Source organism: Rattus norvegicus, chromosome 10 (assembly GCF_021556685.1).
Source record: "Rattus norvegicus strain SHRSP/BbbUtx chromosome 10, alternate assembly SHRSP_T2T, whole genome shotgun sequence".
In the NCBI taxonomy this organism is placed as follows: Eukaryota; Metazoa; Chordata; class Mammalia; order Rodentia; family Muridae; genus Rattus; species Rattus norvegicus.
Genome location: NC_141543.1, coordinates 48,923,570 through 48,944,682, shown reverse-complemented (window position 1 = coordinate 48,944,682; position 21,113 = coordinate 48,923,570). Strand labels below are relative to the sequence as shown.

Sequence of the window (21,113 nt, the reverse complement as noted above, 5' to 3'; positions counted from 1 at the left end):
TCACAAGAATTGCTGGGTAGCTTTAAAGTAAATTAAAAAAAAAATCATCTGAGGAACAACTAGACCAATTCAACCAGACCAGGATCACACACCTTTTAAAACCCAAGATCCATTGAAAATCAGTCATTTTTTTTAAAAAAATCTTTAATCAATAATTTTATGTGAAGAAAGATCCTGGTTTTCTAGACATTGGAAGGATGTCATAAGTAAATGGTTTAGCAGAAAGACTCAGTTAATGAGTTGTCAGGCTTTCTTCTATCTCTTCAATTTTACTATTGAATTTGGGGAAGGGTTGGCATACATGGATTTATATTTTAGCTTCAGGAACTGATCATTATCTTGAGCTCCCTGATTTCCTTGTAAATACACATATATTTATTGCTTCTCTCTGGTATTGTGAATAGACTCTAGGACCTCATATAGCCAGGCAAATGTTGGCCACTGAACGACCTCCACAGACTTGTGTCCCTGTTTTTAATATTACTGTGGAGGGAAAAATAAATAGAAAAATTAATAGAAGCTGAATCCTTCAAGTCATCAAGGCCATGCTGGAGACCAACAGATGGAATGGGGCGATTGGCTAAGGAAGGCACCAAGATGGCGGAAGAGGCCCTCTTGACTAAATGTAGCTTCAGCTACATAGAATATCCCCTGCTAGCAACCGTGTGCCTAGGTGAGTCCCCAGGTGAGAATCTGCACACATGCTGGTGTCTACACCCTTTCTTTCCTCCTTCACATGCAGTAGAACAGAGCGTCAGACACCCAGTCACAAACCGAGGGGCTGACGTGGGATAGAGGACAAATTTAACAAATTCTACTGCCTCAAGTTTCTCTGCCCTGTGGGATGCTGTGAGTAGGGGCTGCCACTCTGAGTGAGACTAGTGGATAGGGCCAGTGCCACCCGCCATCTTCCAGTGTGCTGGGAAAACTGGTCTATTTATGTAGTTCACATAATTCATTGGTAACGGACCAGTAATTTACTGGTCTATTTAGGTAAAAACTTGTGACTTGATTCAGGAGAGTAGGGCTGGAGGAGAGGAAAATATTTATGAAATTAGTTCTGTAAAGAACTCATCTAGTCTCCTGGAAATGCAGGCGTTGGTATTCATAGACACAACTTGAGATTTGTAGCTTAGGACAATGGGTTCTAATGTTGGGGGGTATAGTGAGAATTTTGGCTTCTTTGAAAAACACAGAAATGCTGTGGGCCTCTGGTTTTGTTTCAATCAGGTGTGAGGGGACACAGGGCTGCTTCACAGCAGCAGCTCACTATGGTCTGCCTCGTGCTCTAGCAGAGGCATGGTTTTGCCAGCTGCAGACAGTTTCTACAGCTTGGAATTCTGGGAATTTTTCAGACGGTATGTAAATGCTAGGGCCCCAATAGCTGCTTGGCCAGCTGGTGGTTGGTCGCAGTCCCTTGCAGTTTGTCAAGTAGCCATGTACAAAGGGATGAAAAGAAGAAATTAGATACCCTGACATTGAAGCTCAACTTGCCCTAAGGAACTCAGCCTCCCTAATCAGCAGGAAGCTGTGTCAATAACATGATTAGAAGTAACAATGTCAGCATTAAAATTATCCATGGGAAAGGAAAAAAATACTTGAACTTTAAAGTAGAGTTAGAGAGGAAGATAAAAAATTTTTGTAGAATATCAAAGACACAGATAACTAAATTTGTCAATAATTCCTATAGGGTTGGAGGTTCAGAACTTGGCGTTTTAACATTTATTTGCTTAAGACTTATTTAGCAGACACAGATACAGAGAGGTGACAGGAAGTGGCTTTCAGTGACCTTTAGGGGTTTCATTAAAAAAGAACACAGAACACTTTACTGTAGAAATAAATCAGACATCAATATCATTTATGTACATAGTATTTAAATAAGTTCTGGCCTCTCATCAGTGATAACCTCGAATGTCTCCATTACACTACAACAGGTCATCTGTGTTTCCTGCCTAGGATCCACGTCCAGCCTGGGTGATTTGATTGAGGTCTTAACAACCAGTACCATGTGCAGAGGCAGAAAGCAAGCACGTATTGTCCCCACACCAAGAAGATGTACCACTGTGAGTGAATAGAGTGTAAATGGAAGTCTGACTTCAAGCCAGTTACTTAGCCATTAAATCCTGAAAAAAAGTTTAAGAGAATGAGAGATTTTCGCCTGTTTAGGTGTTGAAGATTAAATTCAGGATGACGAATAAGATAACCAAATGCTTTTACAACTAAGCTACATTCCCTGACTTCTTTGTTTCTTTCTTTCTTTCTTTTTCTTTTTGTCTTCTGTTTTGTTTTGTTTTTTGATTTTTATTTTGTTTTTTGTTTTATTGTTTGTTTGTTTGTTTGTTTGAGGTAGGATTTTGCTAGAGTGTCCACATCACCCTCAAAGTCCTGCCTCTGTCTTCCTGATGCGAGGATGACAAGGAGGCACCACCACTAATGTGAGAGCACGGGCTTCCTTTAAAAATTTAACCCAGGATAGAGAGATTGCTCAGTATCAAACAGCACTTGCTGCTCCTACAAAGGACCAGGGTTTGGTTCCCAGCACCCACATGGTGGCTTGCCACTCACTGTTTAGAACTCCAGTTCAAGGGAAGCCGATGCTCCAGTCTGACCACCTGGGGCATTGCACACACGTGATGAATTAACATACATGGGAGCAAAACACTTATACACATAAATCTCTTTAAAAAATAGTTTAAAACAAACAATGACTCTAAAGAAAAAAGAAAAGATCTAAGAATTGGGGATACTGGGTTTAGAGTAATGGATTTCAAAGTCGTTGAGAACTGATCCAGAATAAAGGGGTTTGGGACTGGAGAGATGGCTCAGTGATTAAAACTGCCTTCTGTTCCATTCCCAGCACATTTTGGGCAGCTCACAGACACCTGTAACTCCATCTCGAAGGGAGCTGACACTCTCTTCTGACCTCTGCCAGCACAGCTGTGACATAGCATACACACGGACATGTGCACTTGTACACATAAAAAGGATAAAATCTTTAAATAAGCAACAACAGGAAAGATTATTGAACACAGTGCCTGGAAATACAAACCTACATTTGGAGTGATTCCAAATGTATTAATCTACAAGTACTGTAAGACTAAGTAGAAACAAGACTAACTAGAAACAACACAAAACAGTGAGAGAAGGGAGGGAAGGAGGGAGAAGAGGGAAGGGAAGAGAGAGAGAGAGAGAGAGAGAGAGAGAGAGAGAGAGAGAGAGAGAGAAATAAAGGAAGTAAAGATTCTGAATAATTATGGACCTCAGTAGAATAAGGTTATTCTGAAGCAACCTTATTTCTAAGCCAAGCCTTGTGGCACACACCTGCACCCAGGACACTGAGTTTTAGGGATAACCTTGGCTATAAAGGGAGCCTGTGTCTCAAAAGTAAACATAAACAGAAATGAATAGAATTAATATTCCCAAATCTCCCCGTATGGAGGGTTGTAGACGCAAGGAGAATAACATTTAATTCTAGCTTTTCACTGAGAAGAGGCACCGAGAAAATTTGAAACCTCTGGCAACAGTGTTTGATGAGCAGGCTGCCTTTCCTGAGTCATCCACTCCGTGTAGTTCCTCAGTATGCGAACCACCCTGGATCCACTCATTAGTCCTGCAGAGTGGGCATTGACGTGGTTTGTGGAAGCGGGCACAGCCCCCCCCCCCCAATCTATCCAGAGCCTCTCTGAAGAGCAGCACTTCTGGGTGGATTTAGTATTCCTCACTTCTGGCAGCAACAGCAAAATCAAGGAGACCCCTGGAAGTCCAGTTTCCAGGTCCTGCTTCTGTCATGGGTGGCAAGATAAGAGGAGTTGTGTCACAGACGAAGAAATAGGGCCTGAGAACACCGGAGAAGAGATGGTTAAATGTGTAGATGTAAGACCCATTTGTGACATTGTAGAAGGAGATTTGGCCGGCTTCGTAGTCCAAAAAGATCCCGATGCGACGAGGTGGCTCATCTTGGAACACAGGCACCGAGGGAGAGGACAGGACCATGTACTCGCTCCCCCTCAGGAGCCACATGGCCCAGACACCATTCTCTGGGGACGGTGTGGTCTCCCCTTTTCTAAGCACTGAGTCTTGGCAGACCCCTAGCCCCCACTCTGCTCTTTCCCCCACGATGACTTCCCAGTAATGCCTCCCGGAGGAGAAGCCCTGCAGGCCCAGGATGCAGGGCCAGGTGTCAAAGCGCTCAGGGTTGCTCGGGACATCCCTCCAGACCTCCGCATCCTGCACACTGCGCAGATCCGTCGTTAAGAGCAAGCTTGGGTGGGCAGTGGCGGGATCGAGTTTCACGTCCACTGTGGAAAGGGTTTTACAGAGCATGAGAATAAACAGAAATGCATAGTAAAACCTTACCTCTTCCCTTCTTCCCTTCCTCCCTCCCTCCCTCCTCCCCTCCCTCCCTCCTTCCCTTCCTTCCTTCCTCCTTTCTCCTTCCTTCTTCCTTCTTCCTTCCTTCCTTCCTTCCTTCCACTGCTGTGCTGAGGATGTGCCCTAGGGCCTGTGTAGTATCCTTGAGCATCAGTTCCAGCCTTTGAAACCTTAGGCACTACTAAGAACCCTCAAGGTTTCTTATTTCTCTCATTCAGAAAAGCGGAGCCTGGCAAACGCCTTGATTTCCACCTCACAGAACTCTGATGTACACAATGGGACTTCCAGAGTCCCCCAAATGTCATAGTTAAACCTTGTGTGTGAACAAAAAAATAAATAAAAATTAAAAAGGAAAATGTCAGAATGTGGCCTCCAGACAGCTAACCCCACAGAGGTTCCTGGAAGGAGTAGACAGAATTGGGGGTGTATAGGAGTCAGGGTGGGACAGAAGCTGAACCTCTTCTCCTTGCTCCCTACTCACCTTTTCTGTCTGCCTGTCCCTCTGCATGCTCTGTGACACCTTCACATTAAATGGACAAGGGAACTCTCCTGTGTTCTGTAAGCTGGCCTAGCAAATTAATTGTATTAATAGCTCCTGAGGAGGGGAGTCTGAAGAAACTCCACTGACAGCTGCTCGATCAGAAGTAGAGGCCAGGGCCAGTGACCTGCACTACTTCAGGATGCCACCAAACTCTCTGTGGAGCCAGGATCACCCTGAAGCCAAAGCGAGAGAAGGGCGGCACCACAGAAAGCTGCAAACATCCATTATGAAAACAGAGGCAGAAAATGTTGGTAAAATACTTCCAAGCCAAGTTCTAGAACACATTAGGACCATTCCATTGTTAAGCTGGTTTCATTCTAGATAGGAAGAGATGGTTCAAAAAACACAAATCAACATACCCAACCCAGCTATGCTGCCCAGTCTTACATCAGTCTGACACAGCCGGAGTTATCTGGAAGGAGGGGATTTCAATTGAGAAAATTCAGCCATAAGGTCCAGCTGTAAGGCATTGTTCTTATATATTTGGTTACGAGCCTTTAGAGACTGAGCCATCTTTCCAACCCAAGCATTTTCTTAATTAGTGATTGATGTGGGAAGGCCCAGTTCATTGTGGGTGGGGCTACCCCTGAGCTTGAGGTCCTGGGTTCTATAAGAAAGCAGGCTGAGCAAGCCATGTGAAGCAAGCCAAAAGCAGCACCCCTCCATGGCCTCTGCATCAGCCCCTGACTCCAGGTTCCTGCCCTTCTTGAGTTCCTGTGCTGACTTCCATTGTTGGTGGACTGTGGTGTGCAAACATAAGCTGGATAACTGCCCCACCCCCAGAGTATTTTTGGCCATGACATTTCATCACAGCTACGGTGACCCTGACTAAGACACCAGCACATAAACAGACCTAAGGACAGAAATCACAAGATCATCTCAATGGATACAGGAAAAACATTTAAGAATGCTAAAAGTGCCCTCCTGGAGTAAAGAAAAGCCATGAAGAAACTAGGAACAGAAGAGATATATGTCAATATAAGTTAATATAATAAAGGTTGTAAGATAGGCATAGCATTTTTTTTAAAGTTAAGGCTGAGACAAGAATACACGCAGTCCTCACTGTGTAAGACTTGAAGTCTTAGCCAGAGTAATAAGGCAAGATAAACAAATTTGGGGAAAAAATAAATTATCCCTACTTACACATGGTACAATCGCATACATTAAAGGATTTTACTGGGGAACTTTAGATCTGATCAACATTTTCAGCAAAGCAGTGGAATGAGCAACTTGCATATAAACATCAGTATCTGTTCTGTCTACAAATTGATCTGGATGAAGAAGAAGAATACTATTCACGATAGCTTCTAAAAAGTCAAAATAAGACAAAAATAATAATAAAAGCCCTCCTCAAAATTCTGGGAATGAACCTATCCAAGGAATGGGAGAGCTTCTACAAAGGAAACTTTGAAACAGAGAAGGAAGAAGCTGAAGGAATCAGTCAAAGATGGAAAGCCGGCCCTGCCCATAGATTGGCAGAATCGTTATGAAAATGGTAAGGTTGCTTAAAACACTCTACAGATTACAGTGATCCCAATCAAAATCCCAGTGGGCATCTTAGACATAGGGAAAACGAGCCTAAAATTCATAGAAAGCATACGGGACAGAAAGCAATCCTGAACAGAAAGAGCAATGCAAAAGGCACCACAGTACCTGATCTCAAATTATACCACAGAGCCATAGTGACACAGTCGGTGTGGTGTTAATACAAAGAGAGACGAGTGGAACAGCGGAATACAAGAGAGGACCCAGCTGTAAACTCACACAGCTACAGCCAAATGAGTGTCAGCACAAAGGCCAGAGTCCTGCACTGGGGAAGGTAGTCTGTCAGCAAATGGAGCAGAGGAAACTGGATATCCACATGCAGGAGAATGCAGCAACCTTTCACCTGACATACAAATCAACTCAATATAAATCAGACCTGAGCTGAAGCCCTGGAGCTCTGAAGCTGGTAGTGGGAAATATGTAACCTTCGTGCAGATTTAGTGTATGAAAGCAGAAGGGGGGATATTTGAGTGAGGGACAAAAACCAACCGGGGTTAAGGCCACAGCGGGTGATGGGGTTGAGAATGAGCAAAGTGCAATGTCGCATGTACATGAAAATGTCATAAAGAACACATTTCTGGGTATGGGAAGGTGTCTCTGGGGTTTGGCTCCCAACACCCACATAGTGGCTGATAACTATCTGTAACTCCAGTTTCAGAAGAGCCCTCTTCTGGCCCTAGAAGGGACTGTACATACATAGTGAGGCAAAACACACTCACGTATAAAATAAAACTAGAGAAAAAAATTTAAAGAAAAAATTCATTATTTTGCATGCTTACCAAAACAAACAAACGAACAAACAAAAAACAAACTTTTAAATGGAGCTACCGGCAACCCTCGGGCAACACAGCCCACAGCCCTCAGCCTGCTTGCTACTGACATGGGAAGAGTGTCGGTCCTGTAAGGTGGTCGGTCTTTTAGCCTGATTCCATTTCTGGGCTGATCTTACCATAAAGTGAACTGAGTTAGATTCTCAGCTGGAGAACCCACTGGGGCATTGATCAGCTGTTGCAGGAAAGACTCTAACACATTTTGGTGACCTAAGGCTCTGGAGTCATTGAGAGATGGGGGGGGGGGGGGTTCTGTTTTATTTGCCCTTTAACTTGATGACGCACCGAGGCAGCCTTTGCTGACTTCTGCCTCTAGGATTTAGGGCTCGGTCTGTGACCACTGCCTGATGTCCGCAGTCAGCGGCACTCACAGCCTGGCCCAGGCATCAAGCCTCTGTCTACCAAGGCTGCTGCGGGTAAGAATAGAACAGAAGCCTCAGAGCCAGAGAGGAAGAGGCAGATCTTACAGCTGAATCTGCGCATGTGCACACCCTGGTCTTAGTTTTTCTTTTAAACACATTGAGAGACTTACAGGCAATGTGGAGAGGAATTGTGAGTTTATCTTTCTCCAGCTCTGGCCCAAACTAATTTCCTATGACCTATTCTTGTCTCCCATTCTTTTTGAAAAGTGGACCGCGCAGGGAGCCTGGCTACCTACCTTGGAACTTCCTCAGCATCTCCCTCATCCCAGGGATGCGGCACACGGTCTTCAGCTCCATAGGGACAGCCTCTGGTTCCAGCCTGGTCATAGCTTCGCTTCTAGAAATATGCAGAGCCCACAGGTGTCAGTGTGGTCTCCAGGAACCTCCCTCTGCACCAACCACCCCACACTGATTCAGAAACGAAACTTACCGCGTCAAGACTCCTCTCGCTCCCTGGAAATGAAAGACATACTAGGATGAGTCGGATCTCCGACTTCTTTCTGAAGTCAGGCCGGACACACAGAAAAGACGTCATTAGAAATATTTGAAAGTTGCTAACATCTAAGATGAAACTTCAGGGGACAATGAACTTTACTGCAAATGCTATTTACAGTAAATAAATAAGACTTTACATAATCAATCAGCCACAGTCGGGACAGAACCGAGCTGCATGAAGTTTTTCTCCATTCCCTCTAAACCCATCACCGCAGCTATTTCCTGAATTGATCATTCTGCCAATCGGCTGTTCTGGTAGAGTTGGAGCTTCTATCTAATGAAGATAGAATTGGGGAAGGGTATCGAACATTTGAAGATTATTTGAGGTAAACACACACATTTGAGGTAAACACACACACACACACACACACACACACACACACACACACACGTTACCATTAATGCCTTTCTAAGAGAATACTAAATGTCTTTGAAGCATCAAACTAAAGCTGATCATTTGATCTACACCGATAAGGAAGGAAGCCATTAATATCTGGGAGCATTTTTCTCATTTAAGATATGCATGTGAATATGAGTCACCTGTAATCTAAAGGTAGTCAGCACATAACTTCCTGCAAACATTCTTTTGTTTACTGTGAGTCATTTAGGTTTTTGTATTAGTGTGAGCTATCTGACCCTCTAACGTCCTCTCTGACTCACAAGCCTTGCGTACCAGTTTCTACACGCTTTTACTAGAGTGAGCATGCCTAGGTGTTAGTGATAAGATCCACCTCTGTCCCTTGGCTGCACACCTGCCTCTGCCCCCCTGGAGCTCTTCTCACCTCCAGCAGTGCTACCGCTGGCCTCTGACTCATCTCCTCCAGCTCTTCAGCCAGTTCCTTCAGGGCTTTGTTCTGTTGGGCCAGCCTGTTCCTACTGTCACGCAGTCTCTGCAGGGTTGCTCGCTCCTCCTCTTCCAGTCGCCTCAGCTGCAGCTGCTCCTCCTGGGCCAGAAAGCCCCGGTGTTTCTCAAACTCCAGCCTGAAACGTTGTCTCTGCATCTCCACTTTCTCCTATGGGGACACAGCAGGTAGGGGCATGGAGATGAAGTGAGGTGCAGCTGGGGCCTCCTGCTCTCACTTGTGGAGCAGTGGAGCTGGGAAGACAAGCCCAGAGGCCTCTCTGCTCTCCCATCCATGAACTGACTGTGGGCTGTACTCTGCCTGATGGCTGTATTCTAACAGCATGAAGAAGCTGGAGACCATTTGTATGAGGGGAGTCTGGCAAAGCACCAGTTTGGAAAAGGATGCTGGACCCAGGATCCCAATCTGACACAGCTTTGAAGCATTTCTAGATACAAGATTTAGTATCAATAGGCAAAATAGGAGAGAGGAGTAGCAAGGGGAGGTCAGTGACCATCTGTGAACAGTGTCCAGCATAGGCTCACTATTTACTATGTTACTATTTGTCCTACTAGGACTAGCCGCTGTGTCTACTCGAAACAACAGCAGAAAGATTAAAGAGACCTGGATTTGTAATTAAGAACAGATGTTCTTTTAAAGGTGCCTGTGCGCGCGCATGTGTGTGTGTGTGTGTGTGTGTGTGTGTGTGTGTGTGCGCGCGCGCACGCGCGCGCGCGCAGGTGTGTTCACCTGTGAGAGGAAATGTAGAGGGGTAGCCAGAAATCTACTTTAGGTGTCTTCCTCTATCGCTCTCTACCGAATGACAGGGTTCCCCCTCGAACCCAGTCCTTACTGTTTAAGCCAGGCTGGCCAGCAAGCCCCAGGAATCTGCCTGTCTTTGCACACCCAACCCCAGCATGGAGGTTTCAGGCACGCACTGCCACACTGAGCTTTAGATGTGAGTGCTGGAGATCTGAGTTCAAGTCCTCGTGGTTGCACGACAAGCACTTTACCCACTGAGCTGCCTCCCCAGCCCTGAGCGTTCTTCACTACATGGTGATGGTGGTTAGCGTTTCCTGCAGACCAAGCAAGTGCTAAGAGTCCCTCTGGCACTGGCTTGCATTAGCTTCACATTGTTGTCTTGGTCTTCACCTAAAGATCTCACATCTACAACTCCTGAAGTGATCCGAGGAATAGATTTTGCTACGGGTTACTGTGTCTCAATTTGATTCTCATCAAATTAGTATTCAGGAAACCAGTTGTTAACTGAGTGTAAGAGGCAAATTACCCCCCAGAGCATCTACCTCCTGCTTCTAATGTTTATAATTTCCTGGTTTCACTGAAGGACGGGATGCTATTCTCCCCTTAGAACTGGCTGTATCAACAATCTCTTGGGCTGGAGAAATGGCTCAATGGTTAAGAGCATGACTCCTCTTCCAGAGGTCCTGAGTTCAATTCTCAGCAACCACATGGTGGCTCACAACCATCTATAATGAGATCCGATGCACTCCTCTGGTGTGTCTGGAGACAGCTACAGTGTACTTATATATAATAAATAAATAAATCTTTAAAAAAAACAATCTCTTGAGACAGTGCCTTCCTCAGATGTTTCATCCTGCCTCCACCATCTTCTAAATCCCTCCCTTCCTATGGTCATGGTCACCTTCTAAAATCAGATAGATTGGAGTTTCACACCTTTATTTCCTAAAGGCGAGGCTCCTTTCACATATATGTAACACTCTGTCCTGTGGGAGGCTACACTACTAATGTCGAGCCAGACGGAGAGCCTATGTAGTTGTAGGGTTATAATGGGGGTGGGGAGACAGAAGCGTGAAGGTGAGGAGAGGCATCTGCAATCCATCTGTCCTCACTTCGTCCTTCTGTGTGTGAAAGTTACAGGTGCTGAGATGGGAAGATCATGGTGGTATTTATCAAACTTCTCTTGTTACTTGTGAGTCCTGTGGTCACCTTACTGACTGTAAACCACGCAGGGACGCTTGTCTTCAAACAGAAATCTTGGCCTCACATCTATGTCAGCTAGCTAGCCACTAGAGGGTCTAGATGTGGGGACCCTGGGCTTGCTCCTGATCTTGACCTGATTGCCTAAGTCCATGGGGAGGTCAAGATCAGGAGCAAGTGACTTGAATTATAAACCTGGATATCATTAATTTGAGAACAAATGTTTAACTTCACTCAGATTGGACACTGTGATTAGAGTGGAATAAGATTTATCCCTGAAGAGAAATGTAGGGGAGAAACAAAAAACAAAAACTAGTTCTTATAGGGTAAAGGAATCATCTGTATATAAAGGACTTTCAATCAAAACAAGAAGAGAAGATTCAGAGAGATATAGAAAAGGTTATTTGTAGAAGGATGAAAATAGTGTATCTTGGAATATGTCTTGGCTATCATACAACACGTTGTATATATAATATGCCCATTATTTCTAACTTGCACAGTCTGATACCACTGAGAGTCTGATCAAATAGCTCTGTCTCAGGTATGGGTAGAATATTCAACACTGTAGCGGGTGTGTCCAGCCCAGGGCCCACAGGCCAGCTGCTAGTGTGCTAGGGCAGCTGTGCGGCCCAATGCATTTGTAGGTGAGTGTTTTGTTTCAGTATCAAAGGGTGGGACAACCCTCCTACCAGTGTTCAGCACCATTCCCGGCTGTGCCCAGTAGGTGGCAGCAGCGTGCTCCAAGTTGTGACCCAGGTTTAGAAACACTGGGCCTGCCGGTATGCAAATGAGATGCATAAGAAATAAAGTGGGCTGTTGAGGTGCGGAAAAGGAATGCGTGGGTGGATGACTGCAGACAGCTGGTTCTCCTGTGTACAGGATGGTTGCTGCTCTCTGCTCTCTGTTATACGTGCTGTGTAACATTGATTATTTTCACTCATCTTACAGATCTGCTTATGAATTGTGGGCTGAGGTGATCAGGTTCCAGTAGTAAGTCTGACCATGAGATTCAGATAGCAAAACTACTTACTTAAGTCAGGTCATATGAAGAGGATTTTAAAAGGGACAGGTTGGCCCAGAAAGTCACTATCATGCTTTTCTAGAGGGAATAATGAGTTGGAACACGAGTGGGAGAGAGTTGAACGGGATGGAGGAATGGCTCACATTATTGACCTGCAAGGTCCCTGGAGCCACAGCTCTGTCTCACCTTCCAGATGATGGTCTTCTTTCCCACGTTGGCCTCCTGGGTCAGAGCCTCCTCCATTTCCTTCTTCACAAGTTCCAAAGCCACTTGGAGCATCCTCTGTTTGGGAAGACAAGACCCTTGTAGATGTGCCCTCTCAGCCCTTAGACTTTGCTCAGATGTAAAGTACAAAGATAAGCCAGGGAGTCGCCAACAGATTTCTGGACTCACGAAATTCTGCAGACACCTACCTCCTCCACTGCCCAACACCAAGATGTGCCTAAAATTTGTCATTATGTCACTCTTTCCAATAATAACCAAAATGTTAAAGTGTGAGTTAAAAAAGAAAAATATTTAGTGGTCAGAAATACAATTGTAATGACAAATAGTTGTGATCTGTAAAACATAATGCTAATTTTAAAAAATGTTTAATAAAAACAATGTTGCAGCAGAGGAAAAGCTGTCTGCTATTGACAGACTAAAGGGTTATTTATCATTTAATATAAGGGCTTTAGAACATTTATTTAGCGTGTGTGTGTGTGTGTGTGTGTGTGTGTGTGTGTGTGTGTGTACCAACAAGAGTGCCCCAGACACATATGGAGGATAGATATGGTGTGCAGAAGCCAGATATCCTTCTATCACATAGGTTTGGGGATCAATCTCAGATTGTCAGGTTGGCAGCAAGTGCCCTACCTAAGGAGTGGAGAGGACGAAAATCTCTCTTTTCAGCACCAGGGCCCTGCAGGAGGCACATGTGGATACTTGATTGCAGAGGACACATGCACAGAGATGTTTTTGGAAGAAAAATGTCTGAACCTCACCATAAAAGCTACCCGATAAAACACACACACACACACACACACACAGACACAGAGAGAGAGAGAGAGAGAGAGAGAGAGAGAGAGAGAGAGAGAGAGAGAGAGAGTTCACACTTGAAAGGAGGGCACTATAGGGCTATGTAGAATGTGAATACAAAATGGCCTTGGAACTCATGGTAGTGCCTGACAAGACTGGGTGGGATTTGCTTTGCTGTTGAAACATTTAGCTCAGCAGATGGGGTAAAGCTCCACCAGGCCCAAAGAAACCCTGCCTGAGCCACACCAAGGAGGTGACAAACAGCACAGCCGACCTAGGGACAACAGTGACAGAGCAGATTCTGACAGATCTGTTTGGTTAGGATAAGAGCTGTACACAGTTAGCACAGGGCCTACAGCTGATTGGCTGAGAGGTCGGGATGATGTTTGTTTGGCATTTAATTGAGGAAAAAAAACCCCTACAGAATAAATGTAAAAAACAGTATCAGAAATGTATCACTAGCCAAGCTTTGAGTGACATTTTCGGGACTACAGTGGGGGCGGATCATAGTTCTAAAATCTGACTAGAAAATAATTCATGCCTAAATTTTTACAAGGTGGAGGAAAGCAAGCAGTAAAAGAGAGAGAGAGAGAGAGAGAGAGAGAGAGAGAGAGAGAGAGAGAGGGAGAGGGAGAGGGAGAGGGAGAGGGAGAGAGAGAGAGAGAGAGAGAGAGAGAGAGAGACCCAACGAGTTGAGGAAAACACCCTAATTTTTAATTTTAGAGAAATCAACCCAGCAAACATCTTAAGAAAGTTAGTGCCCGGTGCAACGCGGTGGTCAAGTTTGTCAAGGAAGGAAAACCACGCTGGTGTCCCTTGTGTTCGTTCCTCAGGAAGTTGGAAACGTAAAGATTCTTAAAACGTGTCCAGTAACTTCGGAGGAAGAAGAGGGAGCAAGCAGCCTTCTGCTTTTGCCAAGATAACACACACAAGAAGCGGTAGGAAACCACTCCTTAGAGAGTGGAGTCTGTGCTCGGCAGGGAGAGAGCCGCGCACAAGCGCTGCCCTTTAAGATAGGAGGCTGGATTTAGCATATGCCCACCCCCCGGGTTCCCAGGAGTGAAAGCCACCAGAGCTTCTGTGAGTGTGAGCTAGTAAGAACCGGGAGGAGACCGGAGGAGGAAGGAGCTTGGGAGTTGTTTAGTTACTAAGTATGCAGTAGCACGGTTTGGCTTTGTCTGGAACATGTCCCTTTACATTCCGAGATCATCAGCCCAGTTTCCAGATGAGAACCTGAGCAAAGGCTCACCTGGTAGCGGCTGGCTGCCTCCTGCAGCGGCTCAGTGCGGTGGCTCCGGTGCTCAGGGCTGGTGTCGCAGACCCAGCACACCATCGCTTGGTCCTCTTCACAGAAGTGGCTCAGGTCCTCACCGTGCCTCGAACACTGACGCGACCCCGCGTGTCCGGTGCCCAGCCCCAGCTGCCGCACGGTGTCCACCAGGCTGGCCAGCTGCCGGTTGGGTCTGAAGCTGGAGGGCCTGAAGGGACCCCTGCACTGGGGACAAGCATAGACTCCCTGAGCGCTGTCCGATTTCTCGCAGAGCTCAGATATGCACCGCAGACAGAAGCTGTGACCACAGTCAACGCTGATGGGCTCCTGCAGGAAGTCCAGGCACACTGAGCACCGTGCCTCCTCCTGCAGCCGCTCCCCGGGTGCTGTGGCCATGGCCCTAGCTTGTGACAGCAGCTCCTATTGCCCTAGCTGTCTGCATAGAAGGGAGGAAACCAAAAAAGGAGGGGAGCAAGCCCTGAGGGTGTTATCTCCTGGGCTGGCTCGGATCCAGCAGCCAAAAAGAGCCACTCCTGGTGACAGCAATAAGTCCAATGATTGTCACCTCCTCAGAAACCCAGCAGCTCCTCTTCCGTTTTCTCCACTTCTTCCTTCCCTAGCTTTATTTTGAGCCTGACGGAATGCAGCATTTACACCACCCTAATTCTCATTTAGAGGCGATTGAAGCTTGTAGCGTTTTGTAGTATGGATGGAACCCAGGGCTTCCTTCCCACAAGCCAAGCCAGTTCTACCACTGAGGAACATTCCCAGTCTCTTTTTACCTTTTAATTGGAGACAGCGGAGCTACCAAATTTGCCTAGGCTGGCCTTGAAGTCACCTGTAGTCCAGGTTGTCTTTGAACTCACTCTGTCTGAACACCCAATTCCTGGCTCAGTCTCCCACATAACTGGAAACAAAGAACTATACCATCAAGGCCAACAAAGTTGCATATATATGTGTGTGTGTGTGTGTGTGTGTGTGTGTGTGTGTGTGTGTGTCTGTCTGTCTGTCCGTCTGTCTGTCTGTAATTTAAAGCCCATAAGATGGGTTAGTAGCAAAGATGCTTGCCATTAAACCTGACCTGAATTTGAGTCTCCAGGCTCACATGGCTGAAAGAAAAGGCAAAAGTTGTCTTCTGGCCTTCATGTTGGTGTGACAGCACACACACACACACACACACACACACACACACACACACACAACTCACATATTGAGCATTTACTATGTTTTGGGTACACATCTGTTTCTCTGAAAAGGTTTAACTTGGTTGACCAGGAGGATTTTGAGTAGAATTAGATCCAAGAAATACAATGAGGTACCATAAAAATCAGAACAGAATGAAAGTTCAGTGTCATTCACATTAGACAAAGGCACACAAACTAAACTTAAAGATTAACAAAAGTTCACAAATTTTCCTGAAGCATATAAGAACTGGGTTAGCTCTTGAGTCTCTCTGCACACATTACACATGAAGTTGGCTTGGAGTGGTCACTGTGCTAATAGAGCAAAACCAGAAATAACCTGCCTCTTAGGAGCCCCTCATACACATCAGCCAATGTGGGGCACACCTGCCTTCTTCCCCTACACTCACTGAATGGTACCATGGACTTCTCCTGTTGTAATCACTATTTAAAAATGTAAAAAAAAAAAAGACCCACTCATTTTTCTCAATCTTTCTTTCTCCAAACTTGAGATTTTTTACTTTCAGAAATAAACTACCACTTGAAGGACAGATGCAAGGGATGAGGTGTGTGGTAATGGCAGGTGGGCAGTCCAGCATGGATGAGAACAAGTTAAGAGGTGCCCTTCTGCCTGAGGATGCCAGAGAAGGCCTGGGATCCCCTGGAGATACAGGTGCTCGTGAGCCACTTGCCTTGGGTGTCAGGAACGGAGCCCAGGTCCTCTGCAGGAGCAGGTCCTCTTTGACCACTGAGCCACGTCTCCAGCCTCTGCGAGGAACAATTTCGAGTCCAGTCCATGAAAATTGCACATGTTGATGCAGGGAGGCTGAGGTGATTTCATAGAAGATGTGTTGTCCCCATCAGGAGGCAGGATTGGGGTGAGCATGGTGACATATTAACATCTGTCACCCGAACACTTTAGGACTCTATGAGGGTCAGTTTGTTTGGTGGCTGGCACCCCTCTAGCGCAATTCATCCATCTGTCACCAGCATACATGTGTTTGTTGGGAGTCTTGAGTCTCAGGGGTAGTTTTGGATACTAAGGTGCAAGGAAGAGCTTGGGGGTTTAGACCTCCTCCCTCCAGGAGCCTTGTGCTTGACTGGTGAAAACCATCTCTTAATCAGACAAACATACTGGCAAGTACTAACCAGGAGAAATGCCCCTTACTAGTCCCGCAGGAGCATAGCACAGGAGTCTAGCAAGCAGTGCCAGAGGTTGGACCTCAAACGCCTATGAGCTTACAGAAGAGCAGTGACAACCTGGAAAGGAGGAAGCACCTGTTCCAGACTGTGTGACCCCAAAGGGTCCTGGGCAGAGGGGCTGGCTACATCCAAATGGCTAAGAAGCCTCCAGAAAGGCTGACCCTGACAAAAAATAGCATAGAAGTTTGCTAGGGTGGCCATACTGTGACTCAGGACCTGGCAAACTCCTCTGAGGTTTGCAGAGCTTTTCTATGAGGCAATCTTGGCTTGGAGCTTTGATGGTGTGCAGGGTCAAGTGTTCCTGAGGCCATCTGTCTAGGGGTTAAGTGAATAATTGAAACAGAGTCTTCAGATCTAAATGCAGAAAACATTAAAGATGTGACATCAGAGAAGAAAGGAGGGTGAAAGGCTTGGAGGGAGCAAAGTAAAGCCTAGCTCCAGACGGAGAACAGATCTTGCTGAGTGGCTTGGGGTCACTGCTGCATTTCCTCTCGCATACAAGGATGTCAGTCTTAAAGTATTCTATCTGAAGTTCCTTGGGGTATTACATAGGCACCACGCACTTACTAGAGGTTTTGCCACATAGCAACTGTATGCAACTGAAGAAAGATCAAAGAAATCGGAACACAAATAAAAGGATGAATCAGAATCTAGCTGTGTTAGTCCTGAGGGAATTCACCTCAATCTTGTTTACCACTGTATCCCTGAAACTTTGCAGATTGAGCAGTGGAGCATATGGCCACTCGACAAATACGAGCAGAATAAAGAAGAAAGTGGACACACAGAGTCAACACAGGTTATCCCAGACAGCCTGTATGGAGAGTCCAAGGGTGACTGTCTACTTCTCACAGGGTTCACAAACATTCTAGCTGTGTGTCTCCATCACTCGAACAGATGCCGCAGCACGTACCTGCCCAATCTGGAGACAGAAAAATGTATCAGGCAAATGTCTGGACCCACAGGTCTCTGACCTTGGGGCTTACCTAAAGCCAGACTTCTCTATCTAGAAGAAGATAAAAGGCTAATGAGAAGTGAGAGACAGCATGCTTTGGTGGCAGGGGGCATCCGGATGGGTGAGCTCACTACTAATTTATCACTTGCTGGACTTAAACTGTTTTCCCTCACAGACTTGTAGGCTAGGATGAGAGCTGAAACATTACTCTCTTTAAAAAAAAAAGTTATATTGTGTTTGTGTGTGTGCCGTGTGTGTGCCGTGTGTGTGCCGTGTGTGTGTGTGCATGTGTGCGTGTGTGTGCGTGTGTGTGTGCGTGTGTGCGTGTGTGTGTGCATGTGTGCGTGTGTGTGCGTGTGCGTGTGAGCGTGTGTGTGTGTGCCGTGTGTGTGCGTGTGTGCCATGTGTGTGTGCGTGTGCCGTGTTGTGTGTGTGCCGTGTGTGTGTGCATGTGTGCGTGTGCGTGTGTGCGTGCGTGCGTGTGTGTGTGTGTGTGTGTGCTGTGTGCGTGCGCGCGCGCATAGCATGTCACATATATCATATGGAGGTCAGAGGAGAACACGTCAGAGTGCCCTCCTTCCAGCATGTATGTTTAGGGGATCAAACTCAGGTTGTCAGGCTTGGCAGAAAGTATATTTACCACTGAACCATCAGACTGGCCCTACTATTCTTGAAATTACATGAGATTCTCTTACAGGACACACATCCAGGTATGTGGTGAACAGAAATGAGAGGAACTGCAAGTGGGAAAACATCCGCGGCCCTTCCTAGCTTTCTAGGGAGAGGAGGGCCTAATTTATACCTTCTCGGGACCTTTTCTCTCTGGTGTGCTTGCGCCCATGCAGCCCAGCTGTGCCCGGATACCCATTCTGACCCGCCCCTCTCCCCAGCTCATGGGCAGGCTGCTTGGGCTTGTCTTTTTCTAAGATGCCTCTCTTTTTACCCCTCCTTTCCATCTCTGTTCTGTCTTCTCTGACCTTGTATTAGTTCACCACACCTCTATCCCAAATACCTTTGCTCCTTTGGGGCCGTGGTCTGGCTTCCATCACTTCAGAACATCAGTCAGTGCTTCTTTCCAATGAGCTCCCAAGGCTTGTTAGTCCCACCTTGTTGCCACTAGGGGGAGCCACAGCCCGATGCTCAACCGCCTGGTGCTCAGTCCAGTTCTCTAGCTTTGGGTGTGCTCCTGGGCAGTTTGTATGCTCTCTCTCTCTCTCTCTCTCTCTCTCTCTCTCTCTCTCTCTCTCTCTCTCTCTCTCTCTCTCTCTCTCTCCTTTCTCCCTCTCCCTCCCCTCTTCTCTCCCCGCTCTCTCTCTCTCTCCCTCCTTCCTTCCTTCCCTCCCTCCCTTCTGCCTTTTTCTCTTTTACTCTCTCTCCCTCTCCCCCCCCGCCCCTCATCTCTCACCACCAAACTCAGCAAGTTCCTTCCCTCTTGTTTTACTTTTATGACTCCAGTTTTCATTTAAGCGACGGTATTTTTCTCTTAATTAAAAAAAAATGATAGATGGACCTTACAAAATTTAAAACTTCAAATGTGCTAAACGTTTTAATCTTTCAACATTTAAACATGTAAATGTGTTAACCTTTAAAAGGAATACAGTTTAAAATTTAAGTATGAAGTTCAGCGGCATTGAAGGTATTGATAATGTATTGGTTTTCTCTACAGCTCTTTCCCTCTTAGCCAGTGGAAGCTCTGTGCTTGCTAGACAGTAAGCTTCTCGCTCGTCCCATTCTTCCCGTGCTTATGATGACACTAGCTTACGTTGCATAAGGGGACTCAGACTGTAATTGTCATTTTGTGGCCTAATTATTTCACTTAGCTCAGGCCCTCAGCAATCATTCAGGAAGTGACCTACTGGACTGTCCTGCCCACCCTCCACCAACTAGTCCGAATAACAAGTCCTTTATAAAACTCTATAAAACCTTTCTGCTTTAGAGAAACCAGGAAAAGAAAGTCATTCCGTGTAACATAGGACTTTCCCTCCTTATGTAAGAGTGAAACTGAAATTGGGAGAAACCTTGGAGGATGTTTGAACCTTGGAGTTGAAACCGTGGAGGATGTCTAATAAGATTCTGCATTCTCAGAGAAACAAGACAAAATTCAGCCCCACAATAGATTACAGAATATATATATATATATATATATACATATATATATATATATATATATATATATAGAGAGAGAGAGAGAGAGAGAGTAACTTTTCCCGTTTAGAAGTAAAATTGTTTCAATTTTGTCAGAAAAGTAGATCTCCTCCAATGAATACAACAATAGAAAGTACCAGACCAAGGAGCTGTACCCCAAGTCTCCCCAGCTCCATGTGGAGGTGGCTCTCTAGAACCAATTCACCACTCTGATTTGGGGAGTGTCTGGTCTCATAGCTCTGAACTCCATGGCTGGGCCAGAAACCCGGTATCTTAAGGTAGCACTCACTTTTGTAGGTGAGCAGGTTTGAGACCATATTGTAGCACCTGCAAGTCCTATAATTTTCCTCAGAGTTCTCGTTTTGGGGGCTGAGATAGACCTGGGTTCATACCCAGTGCTCTGCCGATCCCAATCCCCTTCAGGGCCTCTGGTGAGTTATGCAAGCCTGTTGCCTCCATCCTCTGACCTACACCAGGTCATTTAGGAGGCTTGCTCATGTTTATTGTGAATGGAGATGTGGATTCCAAATACAAACAGCCAAGGTACCTATTTAACGTATTAAAGGAGACCTGGCCTCCCTGCTTGTTATAGAGTAGGGTTGGTATAGCCTGCCTCTACCCTAAACTCTGCAGCTACAGTGCTGGGTTGAGCCTCCCTTCCCTATATTTTGGTTCCCACACTTTTGTGTCTTTGTCCTCCTGGCTGCTGTGCCTGGGTTCCCCCTTTCCTCTCTCCATCCTCCTCCCTGTTTCCCCACACAGCCTGGTCCTATTTATCCTGGACTCTCCCAGATGTCCCTGCCTCTGATTAGGTCTCCCTTTTATCTACAGTAAACTTTTCATTTCCACCGTACCTAGGGAATCATGTCCTTTCCTTTCCTCTTTTATTCTTTTTTTTTCCTTCAGATTTTAAACTATACTGGCCCCTCCAGATCTGACTCCACAACCAGATAACCCACGAGGGAGAAGAAAAGGAAGCACAGACCACAGGGGAACACACTCAATTGTCTGCAGGGTCTAATTGTTCTGAATTTCTCTCTCCTCTGTTGTGGGTTCAACACGGGATGCTCCAACGTGAGACTTCCTAATTAGGCACCAAGAGCCTCGAGAAGACAGTAACAAATCACCTGCCGATCATCTCGTGATAACTGCTGACCCCACACTGGGCATTTTTCTCCCGTGGCTCTTTGCTTTCATTCAATCGGTGGTCTGTTCATTGGCTCGATTTCAGACAATGGTTCTAAATCAATAGTAGGCCCGCGCCCCAAATCTTCCCCTGGAATACTAAGAAACACTGATAAGATTACAGTGCTATCGAT

The 21,113-nt window shown here is 45.9% G+C and overlaps 1 protein-coding gene across 2 annotated transcripts; it reads right to left on the bottom strand.

Annotated features, from left to right (window-relative positions):
* Positions 1-1,692: 1,692 nt before the first annotated feature.
* Positions 1,693-14,916, bottom strand: Trim58 (tripartite motif-containing 58). 2 transcript variants are annotated; one of them, XM_087571743.1, is made up of 6 exons: positions 14,293-14,916; positions 12,213-12,308; positions 8,987-9,217; positions 8,140-8,162; positions 7,946-8,046; positions 1,693-3,835 (listed from the first exon to the last, which is right to left on the bottom strand). In XM_087571743.1, exons 1-6 carry the CDS (start codon positions 14,707-14,709, stop codon positions 3,786-3,788), a joined length of 918 nt encoding a protein of 305 aa, XP_087427869.1. In that variant the 5' UTR covers positions 14,710-14,916; the 3' UTR covers positions 1,693-3,785.
* Positions 14,917-21,113: the final 6,197 nt, after the last annotated feature.